This window comes from Mandrillus leucophaeus, unplaced genomic scaffold (genome assembly GCF_000951045.1).
Source record: "Mandrillus leucophaeus isolate KB7577 unplaced genomic scaffold, Mleu.le_1.0 Scaffold265, whole genome shotgun sequence".
NCBI classification, from domain to species: Eukaryota; Metazoa; Chordata; class Mammalia; order Primates; family Cercopithecidae; genus Mandrillus; species Mandrillus leucophaeus.
The window spans coordinates 1,675,806-1,698,546 of record NW_012102754.1 but is presented as its reverse complement, the minus strand read 5'-3'; the positions used below and the strand labels follow the sequence as shown (position 1 = coordinate 1,698,546).

Below are 22,741 nucleotides of genomic sequence, written 5' to 3'. Positions count from 1 at the left end.
GGAAAATGGGGGGGAAAAGCCCCAAAGTGGACTGTTAGCTGATGGGAAAGGGATATCACTGATTTATTAGAGGGAGGGTATTAGGGAGCTAGGACAGAACAGAGGAGGTAGAAATTTAATGTCATTGTTTATGCTAAGGAAAAATGAGTAACATAAGATAGAAATGGGGACTTAAAATGTTTTGTGATTACAAAAGTGGTAAAATTTTAAAGGTAGCTTAAAGAAAATCTGAAATATACAGATGATTTAAAGAAGAAAATAGAAATCACATGTAGTTCTACCACCCAGAGTAAACCACTGCAAGCATTTCAGTATGTTTGTCCTATATTATACAGAAGTAGTCCTTGCTTTACATGGTATTAAAGGACCATAAAAACAACCATGCAAAGTTAAAACATGCAAAATAATCTTAATAATGAATGGAGAAATTAGGATTGCTCCATGATCTTTAAAGTTTCTTTTCAAAATATTTAAATCCTTATTATTATTATTACTTTTAGAGACAGAGTCTCTGTCACCCAGGCTGGAGTGTAGTGGGGTCACCACAGCTCACTGTGGCTCAAGTGATCCTCTCACCTCAGCCTCCCAAAGCACTGGGACTACAGACATGAACCCCTGCACCTGGTCCTTACTGTTGATTATAAACATGTACTTACACGTCGGGAAATAAACAACAGTAGACTTAATATTTATTTAGTACTCTGTAATGTGAAACATTAAAAACACAGAGAATTAAAGCATCTTATTTTTTTGTAAAACACTTGTCAAGAGTAGTTTGAATAGTGCTTGTCTTCTTCTCATCATATAATTTATGATATAGAAACAGCACACTTTCCATGACTTGGTGAACTGTCATCCTGCTTTCTAATATGGGTCAACTCTTGACATTTTATCCTTTGTACTTTCAGTGTCATGGATATTTCCCAGGGCTCTTTTAATGTGAAGTTTTTTGCTTGCATCACTTCCTCTGGGACATCTTCATCCTTTTCATCTAAACCACCTTTGTCATTGATGCAGATAAGTTCATTCTCAACAAGTTTCTCTGGCTACATCCCCAGAGCTTCTCAAATGGTAGTAGTTTCAATAATCCTACAGTCAGCTATTTCTTCTGTAACTCCACTTACATTCCTTTCAAATTTCACTTCCCACATTATCATTTTTAGTTTCTTTGCTGCACCTTCATCTTTGCTGGACAATTCCAATTCCTTCTTTCAATTATCAATTTTTGTAAAATGCTACACAGATTTATCACTAGGGGACCAAGAGGCAACCCAACTACATGCTTTGCTGTCTGTGCATAAAATAAATAATGGATGCAGAGTAAGTAAATGCTGACGGACTTTGAATAAATGACATGACTGGTCACTAATGGTGATGTGCAACTGTTATTTACATAATGATTTCTTGACTGAAGAGCTAATGGCAAAGTTTATACTTTCATGTATTTACTTCCAGTTAACATACCATGGTAACTAAACTTTGGACCATGTTGTTAAGGGGACTGATATTATTAATATTAAACTGAAATTTGTGCATATCAGAACCATGCAAAGACTGTCTCTCTGCTCTGTGTACATATATTGTGATGTATTTTATAAAATGAACCTCATTTTAAATATATTTTAAATACATATATTTTTTCAATTATATACACATTTTTAAATACACTTTTAACTAGCATGTTAAGTGATATATTCTAATATTTTATTTAACTTATGCTACAAATATTTTCCCATATGATTAAATATGCTTAGGAAACATGATATTGTGAGTAGCACAGAATCTACCCTAAGAATGGAATTTAATTAATTTCCAATTGAAAAACATATAGATTAACAAGTTTTCAGTACTAAAAATAATGCTGTAAAGTATATCTGTTTATACAAATAATTCTGTACTTCTGATTATTTCCTATGCATACATTTCTATAAGTGGAATGACTACATTAAAATGTATAAGTAATCTTAAGGTTTTTGATACAGACCAATTAACATTTTCATTTACCAATATATAGTCCCACAGCTAGCTTCCAACTTTGAAGATTGGAAAAGTAAAAACTTGCATTTCATTTTTTCTCACTTAATTTTCCCTTATTAACTAATGAACTTATATGTGTTTGGTGAAATTAACATTGGGCATTTGTATTTTTGCTGTTGTGAATTACCTGCCTAATTCCTTTGACCACTTTTCTCCTGGGGGTATCTATTTCTAAATGATTTAAGTGACTTCATATATATATATATATGTGTGTGTGTGTGTGTGTGTGTGTGTGTGTGTATAGTCATATCCTTACAGATACTATGTCTCATAATGAATTTGTTATAAGTTGTGGAACTCCAAAACTATCAGTTATTACCACTCTGCCCAATTCTCACATAAGTGAGATGTATAAATATAATGTTATACTAAAATTCTGACGTGTTTTTACCTGGTTCTAATATCTAACCTTCAGATTTGGTTATTAGAGTCTAATTATTAAGACTCATTTTCCTCATTGATGCACATAAAAACTCAACTATTAATTATGCAAAAGTATTCTTATCCTACATTTAAAAATCAAGGCAAGAAAATAAAACGGCCAGGCACGGTGGCTCATGCCTATAATCCCATCACTTTGAAAGACCAAGGCGGATGGATCACAAGGTCAAGAGTTCGAGACCAACCTGGCCAGTAAGGTGAAACCCTGTCTCTACTTAAAAAAGGTACCAAAAAAAAAATATTAGCTGGGCATGGTGGCATGTGCCTGTAATCCCAGCTACTCAGGAGGCTGAGGAAGGAGAATTGCTTGAACCCGGGAGGCAGGGGGTGCAATGAGCCAAGATGGCACCATTGCACTCCAGCCTGGGTGACAGAGTGAGACTTCGTTTCAAAAAAAAAAAAAAGAAAAGAAAAGAAAAGAAAATACGCCTTTAAAGACCTTTTAATTAGCTAGACTTTGCTTTTGGCATGACCCACGTTTCACAGTTCCACATTCAATTCTTCCCACATTATTCTTCCCACATTACCCCTCTAGCTCCCATCTCTTGCCTATCTGTCCCATTGCCCTAGTCTTGTTCTTTCAGTGAAATGTATTCATATTAAAGCATTACTTCTTGAAAGAGGGCTTGAAAAGAAGACAGGAGAATGCTGGAGTATGGATCATCATGGGTGAGAATGAGTTTCTGGAGGAGCTGCTTTCTGGAATGCCTCATATCCCACCACATAAATGCATGTTTTTCTACTCAACCTAGAGCAGGCAGCTTTGGCCAATAACAAAATGCCATTAAAAAACATATTGCTACATGACAGTCACTCAAGACAAAGGCATAAAATGTAATGGGAGAAAGCAGATCTGCAGCTCCAGGGCCTTTCTTCCCTAAAGCTAGACAAATCTAAACATTGAATGTCAGGGCCCTGGGGACTTTCCTGTTAGAAAAGGGTAATGAAGCTGTGGCATCTATTTTGACTGCTCAGAGGCTTCTGTGCTCACCAACGCTGCCGGGATCCTAGGGCTAGGTTTTTATGCATTGCAGTGGCTATAAGTATAGCAATTTTCCAGAAATACATGGGTCCCTGGTTAAAATCATTTGCCCTTTTGTATCCTTTCTTGTCAATCAAAGATAGGGTTTCGGTTGCTTCAGAAATACAGGCTGCCCAATGAATGTCAGGGCAAACACTGCTAAGAAGAGGGCAACTTCTAGAGAGAAGTCTAAATGATGCAATTTTAAAGCAAGCGAGACAAGCCGGTGAGCCATCACCACCACCTCCTCTTACTAGAGACCAGGCAGGACAGCAAGAGTGTTGTGGACAAATTCTCTGAATAAATTTGTATTTGAATCTATGTCTTATCAGACTTAGTCTGTCGTCAGTTACAATGAGAAGATATATTACATTTGCTAGCTCTTTACTTCCTTTCCTACACAAATATAATTAAATCCCTTCTCTGTAACAGGCCCCAAAGTGAAACAAACAGATATGGCTCCTGCCTTCCTAGGGTTTACAGTTTAGTGGGAGGGACAGAGACACAAACAAGTGTTTTTAGTACCAGGTAACAGGAAGTGTTAGGACTAGGAGGCTGGGGATGCTATGGGAGCTGGGGTCTGAGGCAAGCTAACCCAGTTTTCATGGGTGTGAGCAGCTTCCTAAAATAAGTGACACTGAAGCCAAGACCTCAAAGTCAAGGAAAAGTCAGCAAAATGAAAGGAGAATGAGCTAAGGGAAATCAAGGCATGTTTAAAGAACTGAAAAGAGCTGGTACACAGAATATAGAATATGACAAGGAAAACCTAGAGAAAGTGCTAGAAGCATAAGAAAGGGTCCAATTATCTATGATTTTGTAAGCCTGTTCAGAAGTTGGAGTTTATTAAGTCGATGAATGACAGGATGAGTTTTGCATTTTGGAAAGAACACTATGCCTGTACAATGGAGAAGACAGTAGAGGGAGCAAGAACGGGCAGAGAATCCAGGTGGAAGGGTCCTGTGGTCCCGTAAGGGCAGGAGGATGGTGGTGGCCTTCATGATAGTGCTCATGGCAATAAGGAGAAAATGGCAGTCTGTAACTTGTGATGTGTTTGGGTGGTAGAACTGCCAGAGCTTGATGAGATGGGGCAGTATGGTGAAGGAAAAGACAAGAATGATGCCTACATTCTTGGCTTGAGAAATTGAGTGGAAATTAGTTTCATGTGCTGACAGACAAAGCACAAAAGGAGGAACAGTTTTATTTTTATTATTTTATTTTCTTGAGACAGAGTCTCGCTCTGTCACCCAGGCTGGAGTGCAATGGCACCATTTCGGCTCACTGCAACCTCTGTCTCCTGGTTTCAAGCAATTCTCCTGCCTCAGTCTCCCAAGTAGTTGGGACTACAGGCATGTGCCACCATGCCCGGTTAATTTTTGTATTTTTAGTAGAGACAGGGTTTCACCGTATTGGCCAGACTGGTCTCAAACTCCTGACCTCAAATGATCTGCCCACCTCAACCTCCCAAAGTGCTGGGATTACAGCTGTGAGCCACCATGCCTGGCCCCAAGTTTTATTTTAAAAAAATATTTTAGAGACCAGGTCTCACTACGTTGCCCAGGCTGGTCTTCAACTCCTGGGCTCAAGTGATCCTCCTGCCTTGGCCTTCTAAAGTAGGAACAGTTTTGAGGAGGTACTTATTATGAGTTTGTTTTAACCCTGTTGAATCTGAGGTACTTATGGTGTATCCACTGGAAATGTCCAGAAGGCAGATGGGTGGTGGCTACTCAGAAAGAGGGGTATCACCTTTAAATGGAGTACTGACTCCTTAGAGGAGCTGCTTAGTATAGAACTAATAAAATCCCCAATCTCTTGGGTTTGACTTGCAAGAAGACTGCTACTACCCCTGGGCTCCATCACCGTAAACCATAATCACCATAAAGCATTATCTGTATTTCATGCCACTGACCGTGAGGTCAGCAGGAAAGAGAAGGAGAACAGGCAAGTACAAGTCCACCACCATTTGAAAAGAAAAATCTGCTCATATACTTTGTGAAAGGAAGAAATTTAGTAATAAAAATGGAAAACAGAAATGGACTTTTCCTACATTGTGTTTTATTTTTAATTTATTTTTATGTTAATTTACCTATTTTTAAAACTGGCACAGTGATCTCAGAAACATGAATTGATAAGAATCATTAGATGTTCAGGTGACAGCTTGGTCTCCCAGTTACCTAGCATAACCACGCTGATACCAGGTGAGGACTGGGTCCTAAATGGACTGTCGAGGAACATCTTTTCAGTGGCCAAAAAAGGCACACATGATTCAGGTGAAATAAACAGAATGATATAAATTAGTCTAAATACTGGCACCTTTGATATATAATAAAGAATATTTTTAAAATAATACTGCCTATAAATTTGGAAATATCTATTTTAATTGAGGGACAGCAGGCTACAGCATAATTTATCATAGTTAACTATCTAATTTAAAAACTTATCTAGAATATATAGTTTGGCTTCTCATTTTCTTTTTTCCAGTAATAAAACACTTTGGTCAAACAATAACCGTGCTTTACCTTTCCTTCAGGAGACACAGTCAACTTATTATATCCTATATTAGCCATATCTTATACTATGGTTACCAACTGAGGGTTTGAAGTTCCCCCTGAAATTGTGAACTGCGTGCAGAACGCTGCATATAAGCAAGTCTAGGCATTTTTATGGTAAGATAATCAAGAATAATCAGATTGTCAAAACAGACTTAGAATCACCGTCTTATATAAACATTTCACTATGGCTCTCCTACAGTGTATATTATAAATACAGGTCATAAATTATAGGTTGACAGATTTCATATTCTCTTAAGGATAAGTAGGTTTACTTTCATAGGACCATATCTGGAAAAAAACCTCAAAAGCTAACAAGTTCATTCTGTTGCCTTTAAGCCAAATGCTTCCAAAATTATCCAAGTCAGATGAAAACTGAAAGTATGTTTATTTTTCCCTACGGGAAAGCAATTCCAGCACCTCATTATGTAACCTATTACATTTTTTAACAACCACTGTAAAATTTATCTTTGGTCTGTATGTGCTCTAGTTTAGGTCCTCAATAGCCTTATTACTATTTTTCTTCACTTTATACACAGCTATAAATGTGTGTTAATCTTGCCCAGAGAAGACATATGGCAGTGTTCTTGTCACAGGCCATTTTTAAACCTAATGGTTCCAATGATAAATGTGTATCTATTGTACACAATGCAGCCCACACACATTAGGCATACGTCTAGTCAATACACTAGAACCTAACTATGATCAAGTTACAAGTAACAGGAGTTCAGTATCACAAAGAGCTGGGAAAAACCTCTCAGAGGACAATTTTATTCCTTGGGTAATCACCTGCCCTGAACACTGGGTGGCATCACCATTGGGCTGCAGGGCTCTAAGCAGGGCAGTGAAAGCTGCAGCTCCAGTAGAACTCCAGGAGAAAGGCGGGAAGACCTCAAAGCAGTGGGTAGTATTCAAGGAAACTGGACCCTGTGCTTTTATATATGTAAATATTCAAGGTAAGAAACCAGAGGACGATCTGGAAAAAAACAGGGAACAAGAGGGGGCCTTTGGGAGGAACTTCCAAACACAAGGGAGGATGTCTATAAAGAAGGTTCCAAGAATCATCTTATAAAGAATCCTAAACTGAGCAGAGGGGTAGCATCAGAGGTTCGCTGGGTGAGAGAGACAAAAGGAGCACTTTATGAGGGCAGAACAGACTATTCCAACAAATCAAAGCAAGCAGAGGATAAGGCTAAAAATCAGATATAATATGTGATCAAAGGGGAAATTTTCGAGAAATGACACTTGATCATTTCTCCCAGGTATCATCTCATTTAATCCTCAGGCTCAGAGACAAAGAGTGCCCCATCCAAGATCACACAGCTGGGCAGCAGCAGAGCCAGACATTCACTCTTGGATTTCTGACTCAAAATCCACAGCTCCTGGCAACCTCTGGCCAGAATCATATAATATTCCAATTCAAGTAATTAGATAGTACCATGTACAAAAAAAGTGCTATACGAATTTCAGGAACTATTGGTAGTACAGACCAATAAATTGTCATATTCCTAATATAAGGTTGAACCAAATGAAACTGCTACTTTTGTAGGCCCCAAATGGTCAGATATTGTCAATTTTATGTGATTCAATGTAATATCAAGGAATTAAAAATAAAAAGGGAAGGTGTCAGCCTAAACATAGAGCCCAAGGTGGTACCCTCTTGTGTTTAAATTTTATAAAAAACAGAAGAAGAATAGTGAGAGAAGAATACATAAAGCATGCTAATAAATATTTAAATGCAAAATCCTCAAATACCAACAAAAACCTTCACATTTTATGTTCTATACTCACCTTCCTCCCTGATTACTGGAATTCCGAAAGTCAGCCTTCTGGGGAACCTTCTGATTTTGAACTTGGTAGACACATACTGCCCTATTTAACAGACCTCTGTGGCCTACAGAGAGCCACCTATCTGTTCCAAGTTCCAGGTTCTCTGCTCTTCATCTACTTCAGAACCTCCAGAAAGCTCCCCAGGCAGCACCTAGGCCACTCCAGGGTAGATAATTAAGTCTGCATTTCAAGTTTCAACTACTGCTCCATCCAGGGATTTTTCATTATGGCCTACAGAATTTGGGTTGTTACATTATCTGGAATAGACACCTGTTCAACAAGCAATTCTGAAAGAAGCAGATTCCTCCAGGAGAGGAGATGGGAGTATCTACTCTCTTTCTACTGAGAGTTAAATCCAATCACTCAAACCCAGCAATTAAACAGTGTCATCAGGGCAGCTGTTACAAGGAATATAAGCAAACCCAGGTTCATCAGAGCCATTCTGTGTTGGTGTTCCTCGTATTTTGAAGACATAATCATTTCTATTTCCTAATTAACTCTGCTAATTAGATATAACTACATAAAATAGAAGTGTAAAATATTTTGTGCTTCCTAAACAAAAATGCTTTGTGAAGTCTACAAGCATTTTTGTCCATTTATGTGTTTGTCACAAATGGACAAAAAGGCCATCATCCTTGGGATAAAAAGGCAAAAAGTAGCCTCCATTCAGAACATCTTAAACTATGAAAAATGCATCTGGAAATGACTCCATGTTTGAGCTAGGAATATCTTCCATTCATGAAGACCTCCAAAACTTAAAAACAGCCAAAACAGAATGGCTTTTGAATCAAAACATTGTATTTCAGTGAGACTATTCCCGAATATGGAATAAAGTTAAGAGTTTAGCGTGTTTGCAGTTAATCCAGAGGCCAAGGAGAATGGTGGTAGGGAAATTGTAGACATTGAGTTCAGACACTGAGCTCTCTTGTATTTTTATCCTTTCTAACCTTTGGGGTACTTATTTGGAAGGTAAGGATGGGCCTGTGTCATAAGGAAAGAAGGGCTAAATAAGATCAAAGGTAAAGCACTAATAGAATCTAGCTCATTGTCAACACTGGTTAACAGTGGTGAAATTGTGTATTTTTTAAATTTTTTAAAATTTAATTTAATTTAATTTAATTTAATTTTTTTTTGAGACAGGGTCTCACTGTTTCACTCTTTTGCCCAGGCTACAGTGCAGTGGTGTCATCATTGCTGGCTGTGGCCTCACACTCCTGGGCTCAAGCAATCCTCAAGCCTCAGCCTCCCAAGTAGCTAGAACTACAGGTGTGCACCACCACACCTGGCCAAATTTTAAACATTTTTATAGAGACGGAGTCCTGCTATGTTGCCTAGGCTAGTCTCAAATACCAGGACCCAGTTGATTCTCCCATCTCGACCTCCCAAAGTGCCAAGATTACAGGCATAAGCCATCACACCTGGCCTGTATCAATTTTTATATAGCTATATTTGTTGAGCATATACTATATGCCAGGTACTGTTCATTTAATCCTCAAAATAATTTCATGATCTCATTAGCATTACTAACTTCATTTTATAGATGAAGAAACTGTGGCATCAATAAATTAAGCAATATTATTACTTAATATTTGTCCAAAGTCACATAGCTGGTAAGTGGCAGAGCTAAGCTGAGCCCATGCCCATGAACTCTGCACGCAATACTGTCTTGCATCATTACTGTTATTGTTCACTCCACTTTATTTCTCATATTTCATCTTCCATGTAGTTTCTAACTTATAATTCCATGGAACATGGATATCATAGAAAAATTCCATTTAAGAAAGGGCAACTAGATGTTCTTAACTAGAAAGATGATAAAATTAGGCTGGGCGTGGTGGCTCACACCTGTAGTCCCAGCACTTTGGGAGACCGAGGCGGGCAGATCACTTGAAATCAGGAATTTGAGACTGGCCTGGACAACATGGTGAAACCCTGTCTCTACTAAAAATACAGAAATTAGCCAGGCATGGTGGTGGGTGCCTGTAATCCCAGCTGCTTGGGAGACTGAGGCAGGAGAATTGCTTGAACCTGGTAGGTGGAGGTTGCAGTGAGCTGAGATCATGCCACCTCACTCCAGTCTGGGCAAGAGAGCGAGACTTTGTCTCAAAAAAAAATAATGAAAAAAAATTTTTAAAGATGATAGAATTGGCAAAAATATAAAGTTAAAATTAATTAGGAACAATAATTTGATTTTGTTCCTACAAGACTGGGAAGTTTTGTAGGCAGTGAAATTATATGTTTAAAATAGTTCTTTAAATTTTTTATTTTTTGAGATGGAGTCTTGCTTTTTCACCCAGGCTGGAGTGAAGTGGCATCATTTTGGCTCACTGCAACCTCTGCCTCCCAGTTTCAAGTGATTCTCCTGTCTCAGTCTCCCGAGTAGCTGGAATTACAGGTGTGCATCACCACGCTGGACTAATTTTTTTTTATTTTTAGTAGAGACGGGGTTTCACCACATTGGCCAGGTTGGACCGACTCAAATGATTCACTCACCTCGGTTTCCCAAAGTGCTAGGCTAAAACTGTTTAATACGTCCAAACTCTGAATTTCTGTTGAGCTCTTTTTGTATATTCAATGGTCTTGTATAGTCTTACCTGTTTTTATTTAATTTTGCTTATTTCATTCCATTTCTATTGAGGTTGAGGGGGTGTGCCCTAGGTCTGTGTCTGTGCTTTTGCATTTCTCGGGGAGTCCTGCATGCCAAGTCAAACTCTAAAATATCTTTTTGAAAAGAAATTGATTCCCATAGCAATTTCTTCTTTCTTCTTAGAATTCATTTGTTGAATTTTTTACCTCACATTCATTAAGAAAGTAATTAGATTTGAGTTTTTTGAGATTTTTGCCTTACCTAAACATCTATTTAAATAAATAAGCCACCTGGCTTTAAAATAAAGTAGAGATTTAGTTTTCCAGGCCAAATAATCTTCTGAAAGTTCTTTTGGCTCTAGTTTTGAAGGGAATGAAAATAACACAGAAACTCAAGGGATCATGAAATTCAAATACAATTACTTCAACTTCAGTAATGCTCCAAAAGACATACGGGTGAGCTCTTACCAGCGGAATGAGCAGGCTAATCAGGTCTGTCAAAGGTTTGCCGAGCAGCAGCAGGTCTTCTGCAGCCTGAGTGTCCTCTCCTGAGCCAGACTTCTGGGCCTGGAACAGGGAGAAGAGAAATGAAAGGCAGTCTCGGTGATTAGTCAGCTTGGCTAAAGGAAACAGGACCACTCTGTCTGGCAGACACAAGGGGCTGAGGAAACATTCTACCTCGGTTCCCAAGGATGGAATAGATGGAGGCCCCAGAAGAGATACTATGCTTTGTTATGACACAAGGAGTGTAGCTATTGCCACTGCCACCAGCTCAGGCTACAGAGGCTGACCTCTGTACAGCACATAAATAAAGCAGTTACAAAGGTTGCTGCTGCTGGAGGAATAATGGTGATGTCCCATACATTGCAGTGGGGAAGGATTTAATCTTTTTTTTTTTTTTTTTTTTTTTTTTTTTTTTTTTTTTAGATGGAGTCTCGCTCTGTCACCCAGGCTGCAGTGCAGTGGCACGGTCTCAGCTCACTGCAACCCCTGCCTCCTGGGTTCAAGCGATTCTCCTGACTCAGCCTCCCAAGTAGCTAAGATTACAGGCTCTTTCTACCATGCCTCGCTAGTTTTTGTATTTTTAGTAGAGACGGGGTTTTGCCATGTTGGCCAGGCTGGTCTCTAACTCCTGACTTTACATGATCCACCCATCACAGCCTCCCAAAATGCTGGCATTACAGATGTGAACCACCGCGCGCAGCCAAAAGCGCTTTATCTTAACCATCCTGAGACCAGGTGCTGAAGAAAACTGAACTTTAGAGAAGCTGGGTCATTTGTCTAACATCTCACAGACAATGGATGACAAAGCCAGAGGACCAAACCCAGGCTGACTCCAAGTCACAAATGCTAATCTCCTCTGAGCATATTTATGCACATTATGATACATACCAAGTGCATTCTGCTGTGCTTTCCTTCTCTATATTGCATACATATGCTCAAATAACATCTAGAATATTTGTCCAACATATCACAGCATGAATAGGCTTCAAATACAGGTCTACATTCCTGTGAATGTGTAGACTTAAATGGCAATGAAAATAAACGAGTGAGTGGTTTTTACATTGTGTGTCTTCTCCCAGGGGTTTTATAGAATTGTCTAGTTCCAAAGGAGACTTCTATCACAGAGATGAATAATTTTATATTGAAAAATGGTACGGATTATTTTTTGCATTTGCTATAATACGTATACACTCTTCCTCTCTGTTTTCACTTTTACTCAGAAGAAACAAAACCACTTTTCAATAATGACCTTTGCCAGAGCCTACAGAGCAGGCCAGAGGCTGCCCTGCCTTGAGTCATTCACCTGGACTCCAGGGCCCTTCTCATAAATGCCTCGTTTCCTTCTGCACTTCTGGCCTATGGACAGAATTTCAGTTGCCTGTTTTCTTTGGTTCAGAAGAACTTGACTGAAAATCGGACACCTGTCTTTTAACAACCTGCACATCAGACACCTGTCTTTTAAAAATCTGCACATCTCAACAGGTGAGGAGAACAAGGGTCATCATTAGCTTGGAGCTTGCCTCTCACTTCCCTGACTGACTTTATCAGAAGCAGAGAATTTCCTTTCAGGAAACAAATGTGCAGCACTATCCAAGAGGCCCGAACCTTTCCGAATCTTGGCCGTTGATCCCTTGCCCTCTGAAACATTATCTGACGTGGAATATTACCACATTACCCCTTAGAGCAGATTGATTTCCTCCTGGGAGAGATAAGGCAGTCTTGCAAATCAGCAATGAGGCAGCAGTGAGGGGTCTGGTGCCTCCTTTCCAAACACATATAAGCAAGCAAATGGGGCCACAGCACAAGAAACACTGTGGGACTTTTTCCACCAGGACGTCCCAGTCCTCCAGATCCTCCAAGATCTACATAGTCATACGTCATAGTCCCCAAGAAACATCGATCCAGCCTACCGGTATTCATGTGGCCACCTCCTTGCAAAGTTGCCAAGAGTTCCAGAAGAAAGAGAATGCTACAGCTTTGCACAACAGAGAGGTGGCACAAAAGAAAGACATTAGAAATTCCACTCTCCCCACAAGAGTACTGGCCCACAAAGGAAGCTCTGTGCAACAAAAGGACATCTGCCTGGATGCAGCCATAAACACTGAAGCCCCCAGAATCAAATGCAAAGGCCTAGGCCCGTCTTGTCTCTCAGCCTCTCTCCAATTCCACAACATCACACTCCCTCATGTCGGCCTCCCAGCTCCTGGATTTCCCACCCTTTGTGTGCATCCTGTACAGGGCCGGTGTCCCTGTCACCACATCATGACTGTCTGTTCCATCCAGGTCCTCTGATTTTGCCTCTGGTCCCACTGACCCCTTTCCAGAACTCACTCCCTTTTGTCATTGCTGTGTGTGAACTTACCCCACTCCTAGCAATCCCCTAGCTGTTATAGCCCAGGCAAGAGAGGAAGCTAGCCTGGGCGAGGGTGGTAGCAACAGGGTTTGAGAGAGGCAATTGGATGAGTTGGATATGTATGGTAAAATATACATGATTTGGTGACAGATTAGATGTGGGATATAAAAAAGAGGGAAATTTCAAGAATGCCTCCCAGGTTTCTGGTTTGCATGGCAGGGTGAGTGGGGCAGGGCTTGCTGGCAGGGAAATGGATTTGGGGGGTAGATCTTGAGTTTGGCTTTGGTCTATGGGGAATTCTAGTGGTCATATTGAGCAAGCTGCTAGGTATATGAATATTGACTTCAAAGAAGAACTTTAGGTAGAAGTATACATTTAGTAGCCTTAAACGTATCAAACTGAAGAAGTGGACATTCCTTTGAAACTTGTCATCCTTTTAGTTAAACTGTGAGATCCTAGAGGGTGGGGACTGAATCATATTCACCTTTGCATCGCGAATGTGCGACATGACGGTGTTTGGGGAGCACAGTGAGTGTCAAATTGATCCGAGCCACACCACTGACAGTTATGCTCCACTGTGTGCTAAAACCTGCTGGAGATATAAGACAGGAACTGGGCTGGGTGTGGTGGCTCATGCTTGCAATTCCAGCACTTTGGGAGGCCAAGGCGGGTGGCCTGTCAATTTCTGAGTCATATTTAACATTAAATAGCAATACAGCATTACCTAAAATGAGATAACAGAAGACAGCTTCCCAGCATCAAAAAAAAAAAAAGGCCATGTATAATACAATTCTCTTACATCTAGCATTGCTACACGGATCTAGCACACAGAAGCAGATAATCAATAGAGGTCTGCTAAATATACACAGAGGTAAGGCATCTATAAAGAACAAGAGACAGTTAATTCCTCAAGTAGTTCCTGTCTTATTTAATTTATTTTTTTGAGATGGAGTCCTGCTCTGTCGTCCAGGCTGGAGTGCAGTGGCACGATCTCGGCTTACTGCAACCTCTGCCCCCTGGGTTCAAGCAATTCTCGTGCCTCAGTCTCCCACATAGCTGGGATTACGGGTCCCCACCAGCACACCGGGCTAATGTTTGCATTTTTAGTAGAGATGGGGTTTCACCATGTTGGCCAGGCTGTTCTCAAACTTCGGACCTCATGATCCGCCTGCCTCACACTCCCACAGTGCTGGGATTACAGGTGTCAGCTATCACGCCCAGCCTTTATTTTTATTTTTTGAGATGGAGTCTTGCTCTGTCACCCAGGCTGGAGTGCAGTGGCATGATCTCAGTTCACTGAAATCTCCGCCTCCCAGGTTCATCAAGTGATTCTCCTGCTTCAGTCTCCCGAGTAGCTAGGACTACAGGTGTGTGCCACCACACCTGGCTAATTTATTTTTTTATTTTTTTATTTTTTTATTTTTAGTAGAGACGAGGTTTCACCATGTTGGCTGGGCTAGTCTTGAACTCCTGACCTCATGTGATCTGCCCACCTGGGCCTCTCCCAAAGGGCTGGAATTATAAGCATGAGTCATCATGCCCAACCCAGTTCCTGTCTTTATATCTCCAGCAGGTTTTAGCACACAGTGGAGCATAACTGTCAATGGTGTGGCTCCGATCAATTCAATTCAACACTTACTATGCTCCCCAAATACCATCACGTTGCACGTCCGCAATGCAAAGATGAATATGATTCAGTCCCTATTCTCTAGGATCTCATGGTTTACCTACAAAGATGACAAGTTCCAAATAACTGTGCTAAGGCAGAATATGAAAACTGCTATAATAGAGGTAGAAATAAAGTTTGGGTGAGGAAGGGAAGTAGGATAATGTCACAACTGACTTCATCACTTGGATAGTGAGGACGGGGTCTACTAGGAGTCATATGGAGTGTAGATATTTCACATGTGGAAATTTCATGAGGAAAGGCACAGGAGTGACAAAGCACAGCATCCATTTACAAGATGGTAGTGCAACGAACTGTCTGGTTGGGGTATGGGCAGCATGGAGGTCAGGCAGATGGGCTGGGAAGGTACCCTGGGGCTCGATTGTATAAGCCTTTGAATGTCTTGGCAAGGAGTTGGAAAGTTCTAGATAATGAGGTGTCACTGAAGTTTTCAAAGGAAGGGAGAAACTATCAGGACTATGGGCTATGACAGAAAAATCTCAACCGCATTCAACAACCAGGCAGAGGGTAGCTCATGGTGAAGGCCAACAAGGGGAAGGCCATGAAGGAATCAGATTGGATAATTATAAGAGATGCTAAAAATAGACAGCCCCCCAAAATAGCCCCCAATCACGGATAGCCTTTATGTGTATGTGAGACTAAGAAAGACTCAGTAGCCACGTTACGGTCTTTCAACAATACTGATGTATCTGCAAATCAACAGCAGTTTAATGGTCCTACTATCAGGAGGATGATGTAAAAAGCTTCCCCAAACCACCTCAGAAAGGATCAACAAGGCCCAGAATGGAAAGTCAGGTGACCTAAATTAGAATAATAAATATTCGTCTTCCCTAGAAAAGCCCTCCCTAATCTCAAAATTGGGTTTCATCCCCTGCCTCATTATTCATTCTGCAGCATGTAATACCTTTCAATGGCTGCATTTTCACACTTGCAATAAGATGAAGACTTGCTTCATTATTTGTATGTTGACAGTCTTCTCCATTAACCTGTAAGCTTCCTGAGAGCTAACACCCTTTCTCCCTAGATTCCTGCTGAAAGTACAGGTGCCTAGCCCTATGCTAGGCTCATAAGTACAAAATAACTCATAAGCCTGCTAGGAGTTAGTCAGTAAATATGAACTGAGTGCTCTTCCATGCACCAGGACGTAGAAATGAGAAAGTCATGGCCCACAGGAGACCCCCTGTAAACAAGAAAGGAAGAACCTTTCTTCTTGTTGCTGTTCATGATACAGTAACCACTTATTGGTCACCTTCACTGGGCCAGGTATATGTATGCCACTTTACATCTATATATAATTACATATATTTTATTCTCCCATTGAAGTCTCACAACCACCCAGCAGAGTGGTGATCACACCTACCTTCCAGATGAGGAACCTGATACTCAGGTGCAGTAACTTGCCCGAGGTCATACAGGTGGTGGTATGTCTGGGATTTGAATCTAAGGCATTCCAACCTGCATGATCCACATGTCCCCACCACACCAGTGAGTCTCAGGCACTTTGTCTCTGTCTCATAATCTTTCACACATAACATTCAGAGGTGAACAGGGACCAGTTCTAAATCACGGGGAAGGTAGTGGGTAGGGACTGAACTTCTGATGGAGATTCTGACACATGCCTGCCTTTGCTCCCCCATACACATACTTGCATCATACCACTCTCCTCCCTGGAAAAATGCTTTTGTGAATCTAAGCATCATTATAATTTTAAACACTGGCCTCTCTCAATTCTTCTACTTTAAAGAAGCTCCTATTAGAAGTAGACATAGGTTTCAAGTGCAGAAGAATCTCCAGTGTGAGAAGTATGTCTATAAATGGAAGGGGTGACTTAGGGTTTTGGAAAGTACTTATGGCTCAGTGTTTCAAGGCAGATACGTCTTTGATTCACATTCCATTTCTTTTCTCAACTCTTTCACCTAATTCAGCCTCAAGGACGACTCCTCCTTCATATTGACACCAGGTGTCATGGAGATCAAAGTCAGTGGTCAAGGCCAAAAGCAATACATGGCAGATATTATGAGGGATGATTTAGAAAAATGATAGCAATAAAATGTACAGTGGTGTTGAAGACTATGAAAACAATAAAAAGCAGTGATCTACTGGGAAACTAGCAAGTTGGAAATAGAAAATTCAAAAATATTTTGTATTAAGGAGTTTCCTTTTAAAACATCCCTGAATATCTACCTAATCACTTATAGTAAAAAACAGAATTTCTATTGTTCTGAAGATTTTTAACTTCTGATCCTTTTTTTTCATCTATAATTTACAAGAAAATCTTTTACAGATTATCATCAAAGTATCCTGTAAGAGTAACTATCAACTACATCTCAAAGAATTACAAAAAACTACCACTATGGAAACTGAAATAAGAAACCATATTCTCTGAAGAGAAACTTACTAGAACAGAGAGGAAAAAAATAGGAGAAATACACAATTAGGGATTATTTAAGTATATAACAATTATTTACTGTTAATCTGGAATTCTTATAAATGAGCTAATAAAAGCAGCTAGGTAATTCAAAGGCCATGGCTTTTTAATTAATCTACTGGCTTTACAGTTTGGGTTAAATACTTAGTAACTAGTAATATTTGTTGAGGGGATCTTGGATTTATTAAATCACATTAGACAAGCTAAATACTTGACCAACTTAACTGTGGATAAAAGGTACCATTTATCATAATGATAAATAACAGAGGCTATCCTGGGGTCTAGGGATTCATCCTTGGCTCTGCTGCTGTGACTTTGGCAAGCTATCAGAACAGTTTGGTTTCAACTTTAGCTTCTGCGTCTATCCAAGCTTGGATGCTACCATTTGATATATATCTTTTGCAATTGTATCAGGATTTTAAATATAACAATAAATTCACATTGGCCCTGCCACTTGATCTAAATATCAGCTGACTCCATTGGTTAGAGCATTAAATAAAACAGGCATAGGAAACTACTCTATAAAACCACATCTCCTTCCTGCCTTAGAGTATGATGCTAAGTAAACACAGGTTACAGTTTATGGCTAATTGGCTTCTTCCATAGCCACTGAATACACCTCTATTCCTCAAAACCATCTCACAAGTCCATGGTATCAGCCATAAGGGAAAGCAAGTTGAGCTTATGAGTTATATATGTATGTATGTGTCTACAAACACACATATGCATGTGTATGTACACAAACCCTCAATCCATTATTCCTAGAAAGCTGACCTATCCTGCTAAGGGGGAACTGGAGAGCCACCTCAGTACAAGAAAGGCTGCAAACTACTTGGCCAAAATAGGATTGTGCCTAAGGCAAATGCTCTCCTTAGTCAGGAGTGGTTTCCCAGCTAATGCTTGCTAAGTCTTTGCTTAGTAGTAGGCCTCTCCTTCTTTCCCTGAAGATTTTAATCAAATTCTCTGTTCCTGACATTGGTCACTCAAAGATGACTCTTCAGAAGACACTCCCTATAGAATGACACATTCTTTTAAATAAGTAAAGACACAATAGAGGGAGATAAGAAAGAAGAGAATGAAAGGGAAGCATGAAATGGAGTAGGGCTGCTCAAGACACAGGAAAACAGATCCTCTACCTGCAAAGCCAGCCGTACAATACCGGAGGTATAGGTCAGCATACTGTGCAAAATATCAAGCAGGGAGAAGAGCAGTGCAGCTGCCATTTCATTGTTGTTTTTATTGTCCACATCCAAGCACAGTGTGGCAGTTTCAGTGAGCAGGTTACAGATGTGACTGACAAGTCCTGAGGGCAAAAAAGGAAAAGAAAAAAATCTCATCATTAAGTACACAAATGTGTCATATGAACCAAAAAGAGAGGCATTCTGGCTCGATGTTGCATAAACCCTACGCAATACTTAAACTGTACTCTTATCAGATTCACTAAGGAAAGTTGTTTAAAATGCAGGTTTCCAGGCCTCACTCCCAGAGAGTCTGCTAAGGAGTCAGGGATGGGGCTTAGGAAAATACTTGTTAAAGAAGTTCCCCAAGTGATTTTGATACAAAGGTTCCAATCCACAGCTTGAGAAACACCATCCTACATAGGCAGGCTTCACAGGGTCTGAGGACTCCCTGACACTGAAGGAAAGCAACTGTCCCCAGATTCTTGTTTGAAGGCAGTTTTCTTTAGTGCATGATCAAGGGCCACAGTGGACCCAGTGGTCTGGTCTGTCTAGCAACTGGGTGGTTTCAATAATGCAGTCCAAAAATGTAAGATTAATTATAAGAAATTTGAAATTTAGAAATTACCAGGCGCCATCCCTTTGTCTCTGCAAACCTCATATTAACGGTGTGGTTGCTCTTTACTGATGTTTAGTTTGATACAGTCTGTTACAATAAATACATTTTCACATTTTGGGGTGTTACTGTTTACATTTAAATTGACAGTTTTATTCCATTATATAGTGTTACCCTTTGAATTCACAAAAATGAAATACAACAAAAGTGAAATTACAACATGAAATAATGTTATAAACCTAAATGATGAATGAGAAATTTGGGACCAGTAGAGCATAAATTCAGATGTTCTTAAAAAAAAAAAAAGTGAACATTCTAAGATAAATATTTTACACACAAAAAAAGTGAATATTCTAAGATAAATATTTTACACACACAGATGGGGGAAAAGCATGGCAAGAAAGTTTGATATGTATTAAAAGCTATATTTTATTGGACCTGCAATCTACTTGTCCCTAATCCAAATGATCAACTGGATGGAAACTCAGCTAAGCGCAGCCATATAAGTTTTGGCATCTCTTCTATACAGTGCACCTTGTCACTTCCAGCAAAAAAATACAGTCTTCCTGACAAATGCAAAATTATCACAAAATTATCAGATTACAAAAGTGAACCAATTTTGTCACTAAAGGCAGTGACATAGAATGATAGATGCATCATTCAAAGTTATACCTCCTGTGGCAAAAAAAAAAAAAAAAAAAGGTATAAGTCTCACACAACTGCTAAGACGCTTATAAAAACAAAAACAAAACTGAGTTTCAAGGCTGAAAATAAACACACTTGAAAGTAGAATGAATTATTGTCAAAATTTCCTTATCAAATGACAAGGTCTGATAACCCATATCATCAATGATACATAGTGCAGAAAAGCAATTATTACAGCATGTGCACTGCACCAGCAGACATTCTCCTTAGAGTTACAATGCATCATCCATGTACAGGCTAGGAATCAGCACTTGGCATCTGTGAGCTGTAGACAGACTAGCAGGGCTTGAAAACACAGTATTTGGTAAATACACACTGCAAAAGAACAGGTTTTTCTTTTTTTTTTTTTTTTTTAGACGGAGTCTCGCTCTGTCACCCAGGCTGGAGTGCAGTGGCCACATCTCAGCTCACTGCAAGCTCCACCTCCCAGGTTTACACCATTCTCCTGCCTCAGCCTCCCGAGTAGCTGGGACTGCAGGCACCCGCCACCTCGCCCGGCTAGTTTTTTGTATTTTTTAGTAGAGACGGGGTTTCACGGGGTTAGCCAGGATGGTCTCGATCTCCTGACCTTGTGATCCGCCCATCTCCGCACTCTTTCATTTGGGAGTTCCTGATGACTTTGTGACATGTCACATAGACGGTCAAAGGTAAAAGGGGTGAGTACTGGTGGAGTCCAGCTCTGTGAGCCGCAAAGAAGGATACGGTTCTTTAGGAGGCAGAGGTGGGCCCCAGAGCACCCATCTACATACTGCTTACTTCAGAGTAAACAGCAAGTGGGCATCAATGTTCTTCTTGATCTTCATTCAGTCTTCAAGGAAGGAGTGCAAAGAATGAATGCAATCAAATGCCTGCTGGGACAGAAAGTATTTCCAGTCTACTGTGTAAAAAACAGGCAACAAATGCCAAGCTCTGATTTTACACACTGAAGTCATCAGCTCCCAAGGGAAGGTTCTCAGATAAGATTAGAAATGAAGTATGAGATAAAAATATTTCTTCACAACAGTGATAACGCCAGCAAAACCCATTAATATGATTTTAAGAAGCTGATCTCAGGCATATTTACAGTGTTCTTCATAGCCAAAACTTTTACTTCAGGGTCAAAATGCATGTTTTTCATGTTTAAATTTTTTATTATGAAAACAAAGTCATGAGACAGTTCAGCAAAATGAACCTTCATCACCCTTTTCAACAATATCAATATTGTGTCTATTTTATCTGTCTTTTCAAAAGCATTTTAAAGCAAATACCAGAAAAAATCTTATTTCTCCTGTAAATACTTCTGTATACTATAACAGATAAAGACTTGTTTTTAACTATAATACCATTGCCACTTTAAAAAATTAATGTATTTTTAATATACTCCTCAACTGTCTCCAAACTATCTTTTTACAACTAGTTTCTATGAATCAGGATGCAAAGCAGCTCCACAAATTCCATTTGGTCATGGACCTTAAGTCTCCTTTAATGTCTAAAAGTCCTTCCTCTATTTACAATTTTTTATGCCACTTATTTGTCAGATAAATTAGAACAGTTTTCTTCTAGATTTTCTCATGGAATTGTTCCTATATCCCTACATGTCCTGTAAATTGGTAATTGCACCTAGAGACTTGATTTAATTCAGGTTCAATTCCTATGGCAATAATACCTGGGGCTGGGTTCTTTGGATTTCCTGTTGCATCTTATTCAGAAAGATATGTCATTTGTCTCAGTGATGCTAAAACTGATCCATGGATTCAAGGGTTGTTACTTTGAAAAGGAAAGGCAAGATAAATGTTTATCCTTTCCTGTCATTTACCACTTTCAGAACAATGATTTTGGAGTGTTAGCAATTACCAAAAAAAAACAAAGTATGAAGTGGGAGAGGTAGAGGAAGACAGAAACTACCAAAAGTTACTAATGCATTCATTTTGTAGCATCATTGTGAATATACTGGATTTTTAAATAATATATATTATGGGTTTGAATTGATTTCAGTCACTATTCATTTGTATGCTCAATATGTTCTATCTTTGGCCACAAAAAGCTCCTTGAAAGTATTCTTGCTTCTGCTATAATAATGTGCCCTGAGTTTATATTATAGAATTCCTGCCTCTGACTGGGCATTATTAGATGCTTCTACAAGGAGCCCTGGTTTCGTTCAATGATAATTTGTACTTAGAGACCATGGTCTGAGCACTCGGGGTGTTCATTGCTACTGAGTCACTGATTCAGTAAACAGAGATAGGAAGTATCTATCTCTTTAAGAAAAAAGAGTTCATGCAGATATTTCTAATGCCAGAGTCCAGAAACAGACCCACAATTATATGGTCAAATGAATTTCAACAAGGAATTCTTCAGAAAAAAATTCTTTTCAACAAAAGGGTAAGGAAAAACTAAGTATCCAAATAGGGGGAGAAAGAGAGATCCTTGATCATTACCTTACACAATATACAAAACCTAATTTCAGATGAATGATAGATCTAAACATACAAGCTAAAATTATAAAGGCTCTAGTAGAAAATGTAAGAGAAGATTTTGCAACTAGGAGGTAGGCAAGATTTCTGAGGATCCCAAAATACCTGGTCTTTAAAAAATGGATAAATTAGATACAGACTGGCAAATTGGATAAAGAATCAAGACCCATCAGTGTGCTTTATTCAGGAGACCCATCTCACATGCAGAGACACACATAGGCTCAAAATAAAGGGATGGAGGAAGATCTACCAAGCAAATGGAAAGCAAAAAAAAGCAGGGGTTGCAATTCTAGTCTCTGATAAAACAGACTTTAAACTATCAAAGATCAAAAAAGGCAAAGAAGGCCATTACATAA

General features: G+C 39.5%; 1 protein-coding gene across 2 annotated transcripts in view; it reads right to left on the bottom strand.

Annotated features, from left to right (window-relative positions):
* Positions 1-22,741, bottom strand: part of ULK4 (unc-51 like kinase 4) — a 780,596-nt gene that overhangs the window by 198,859 nt on the left and 558,996 nt on the right. For both annotated transcript variants that reach the window (XM_011984288.1, XM_011984289.1), the window contains 2 exons: positions 18,570-18,736; positions 10,930-11,028 (listed from right to left, as the gene is read on the bottom strand). In XM_011984288.1, coding sequence (XP_011839678.1) covers positions 10,930-11,028; positions 18,570-18,736 — 266 coding nt within the window. The remainder of the gene's footprint in view (positions 1-10,929; positions 11,029-18,569; positions 18,737-22,741) is intronic.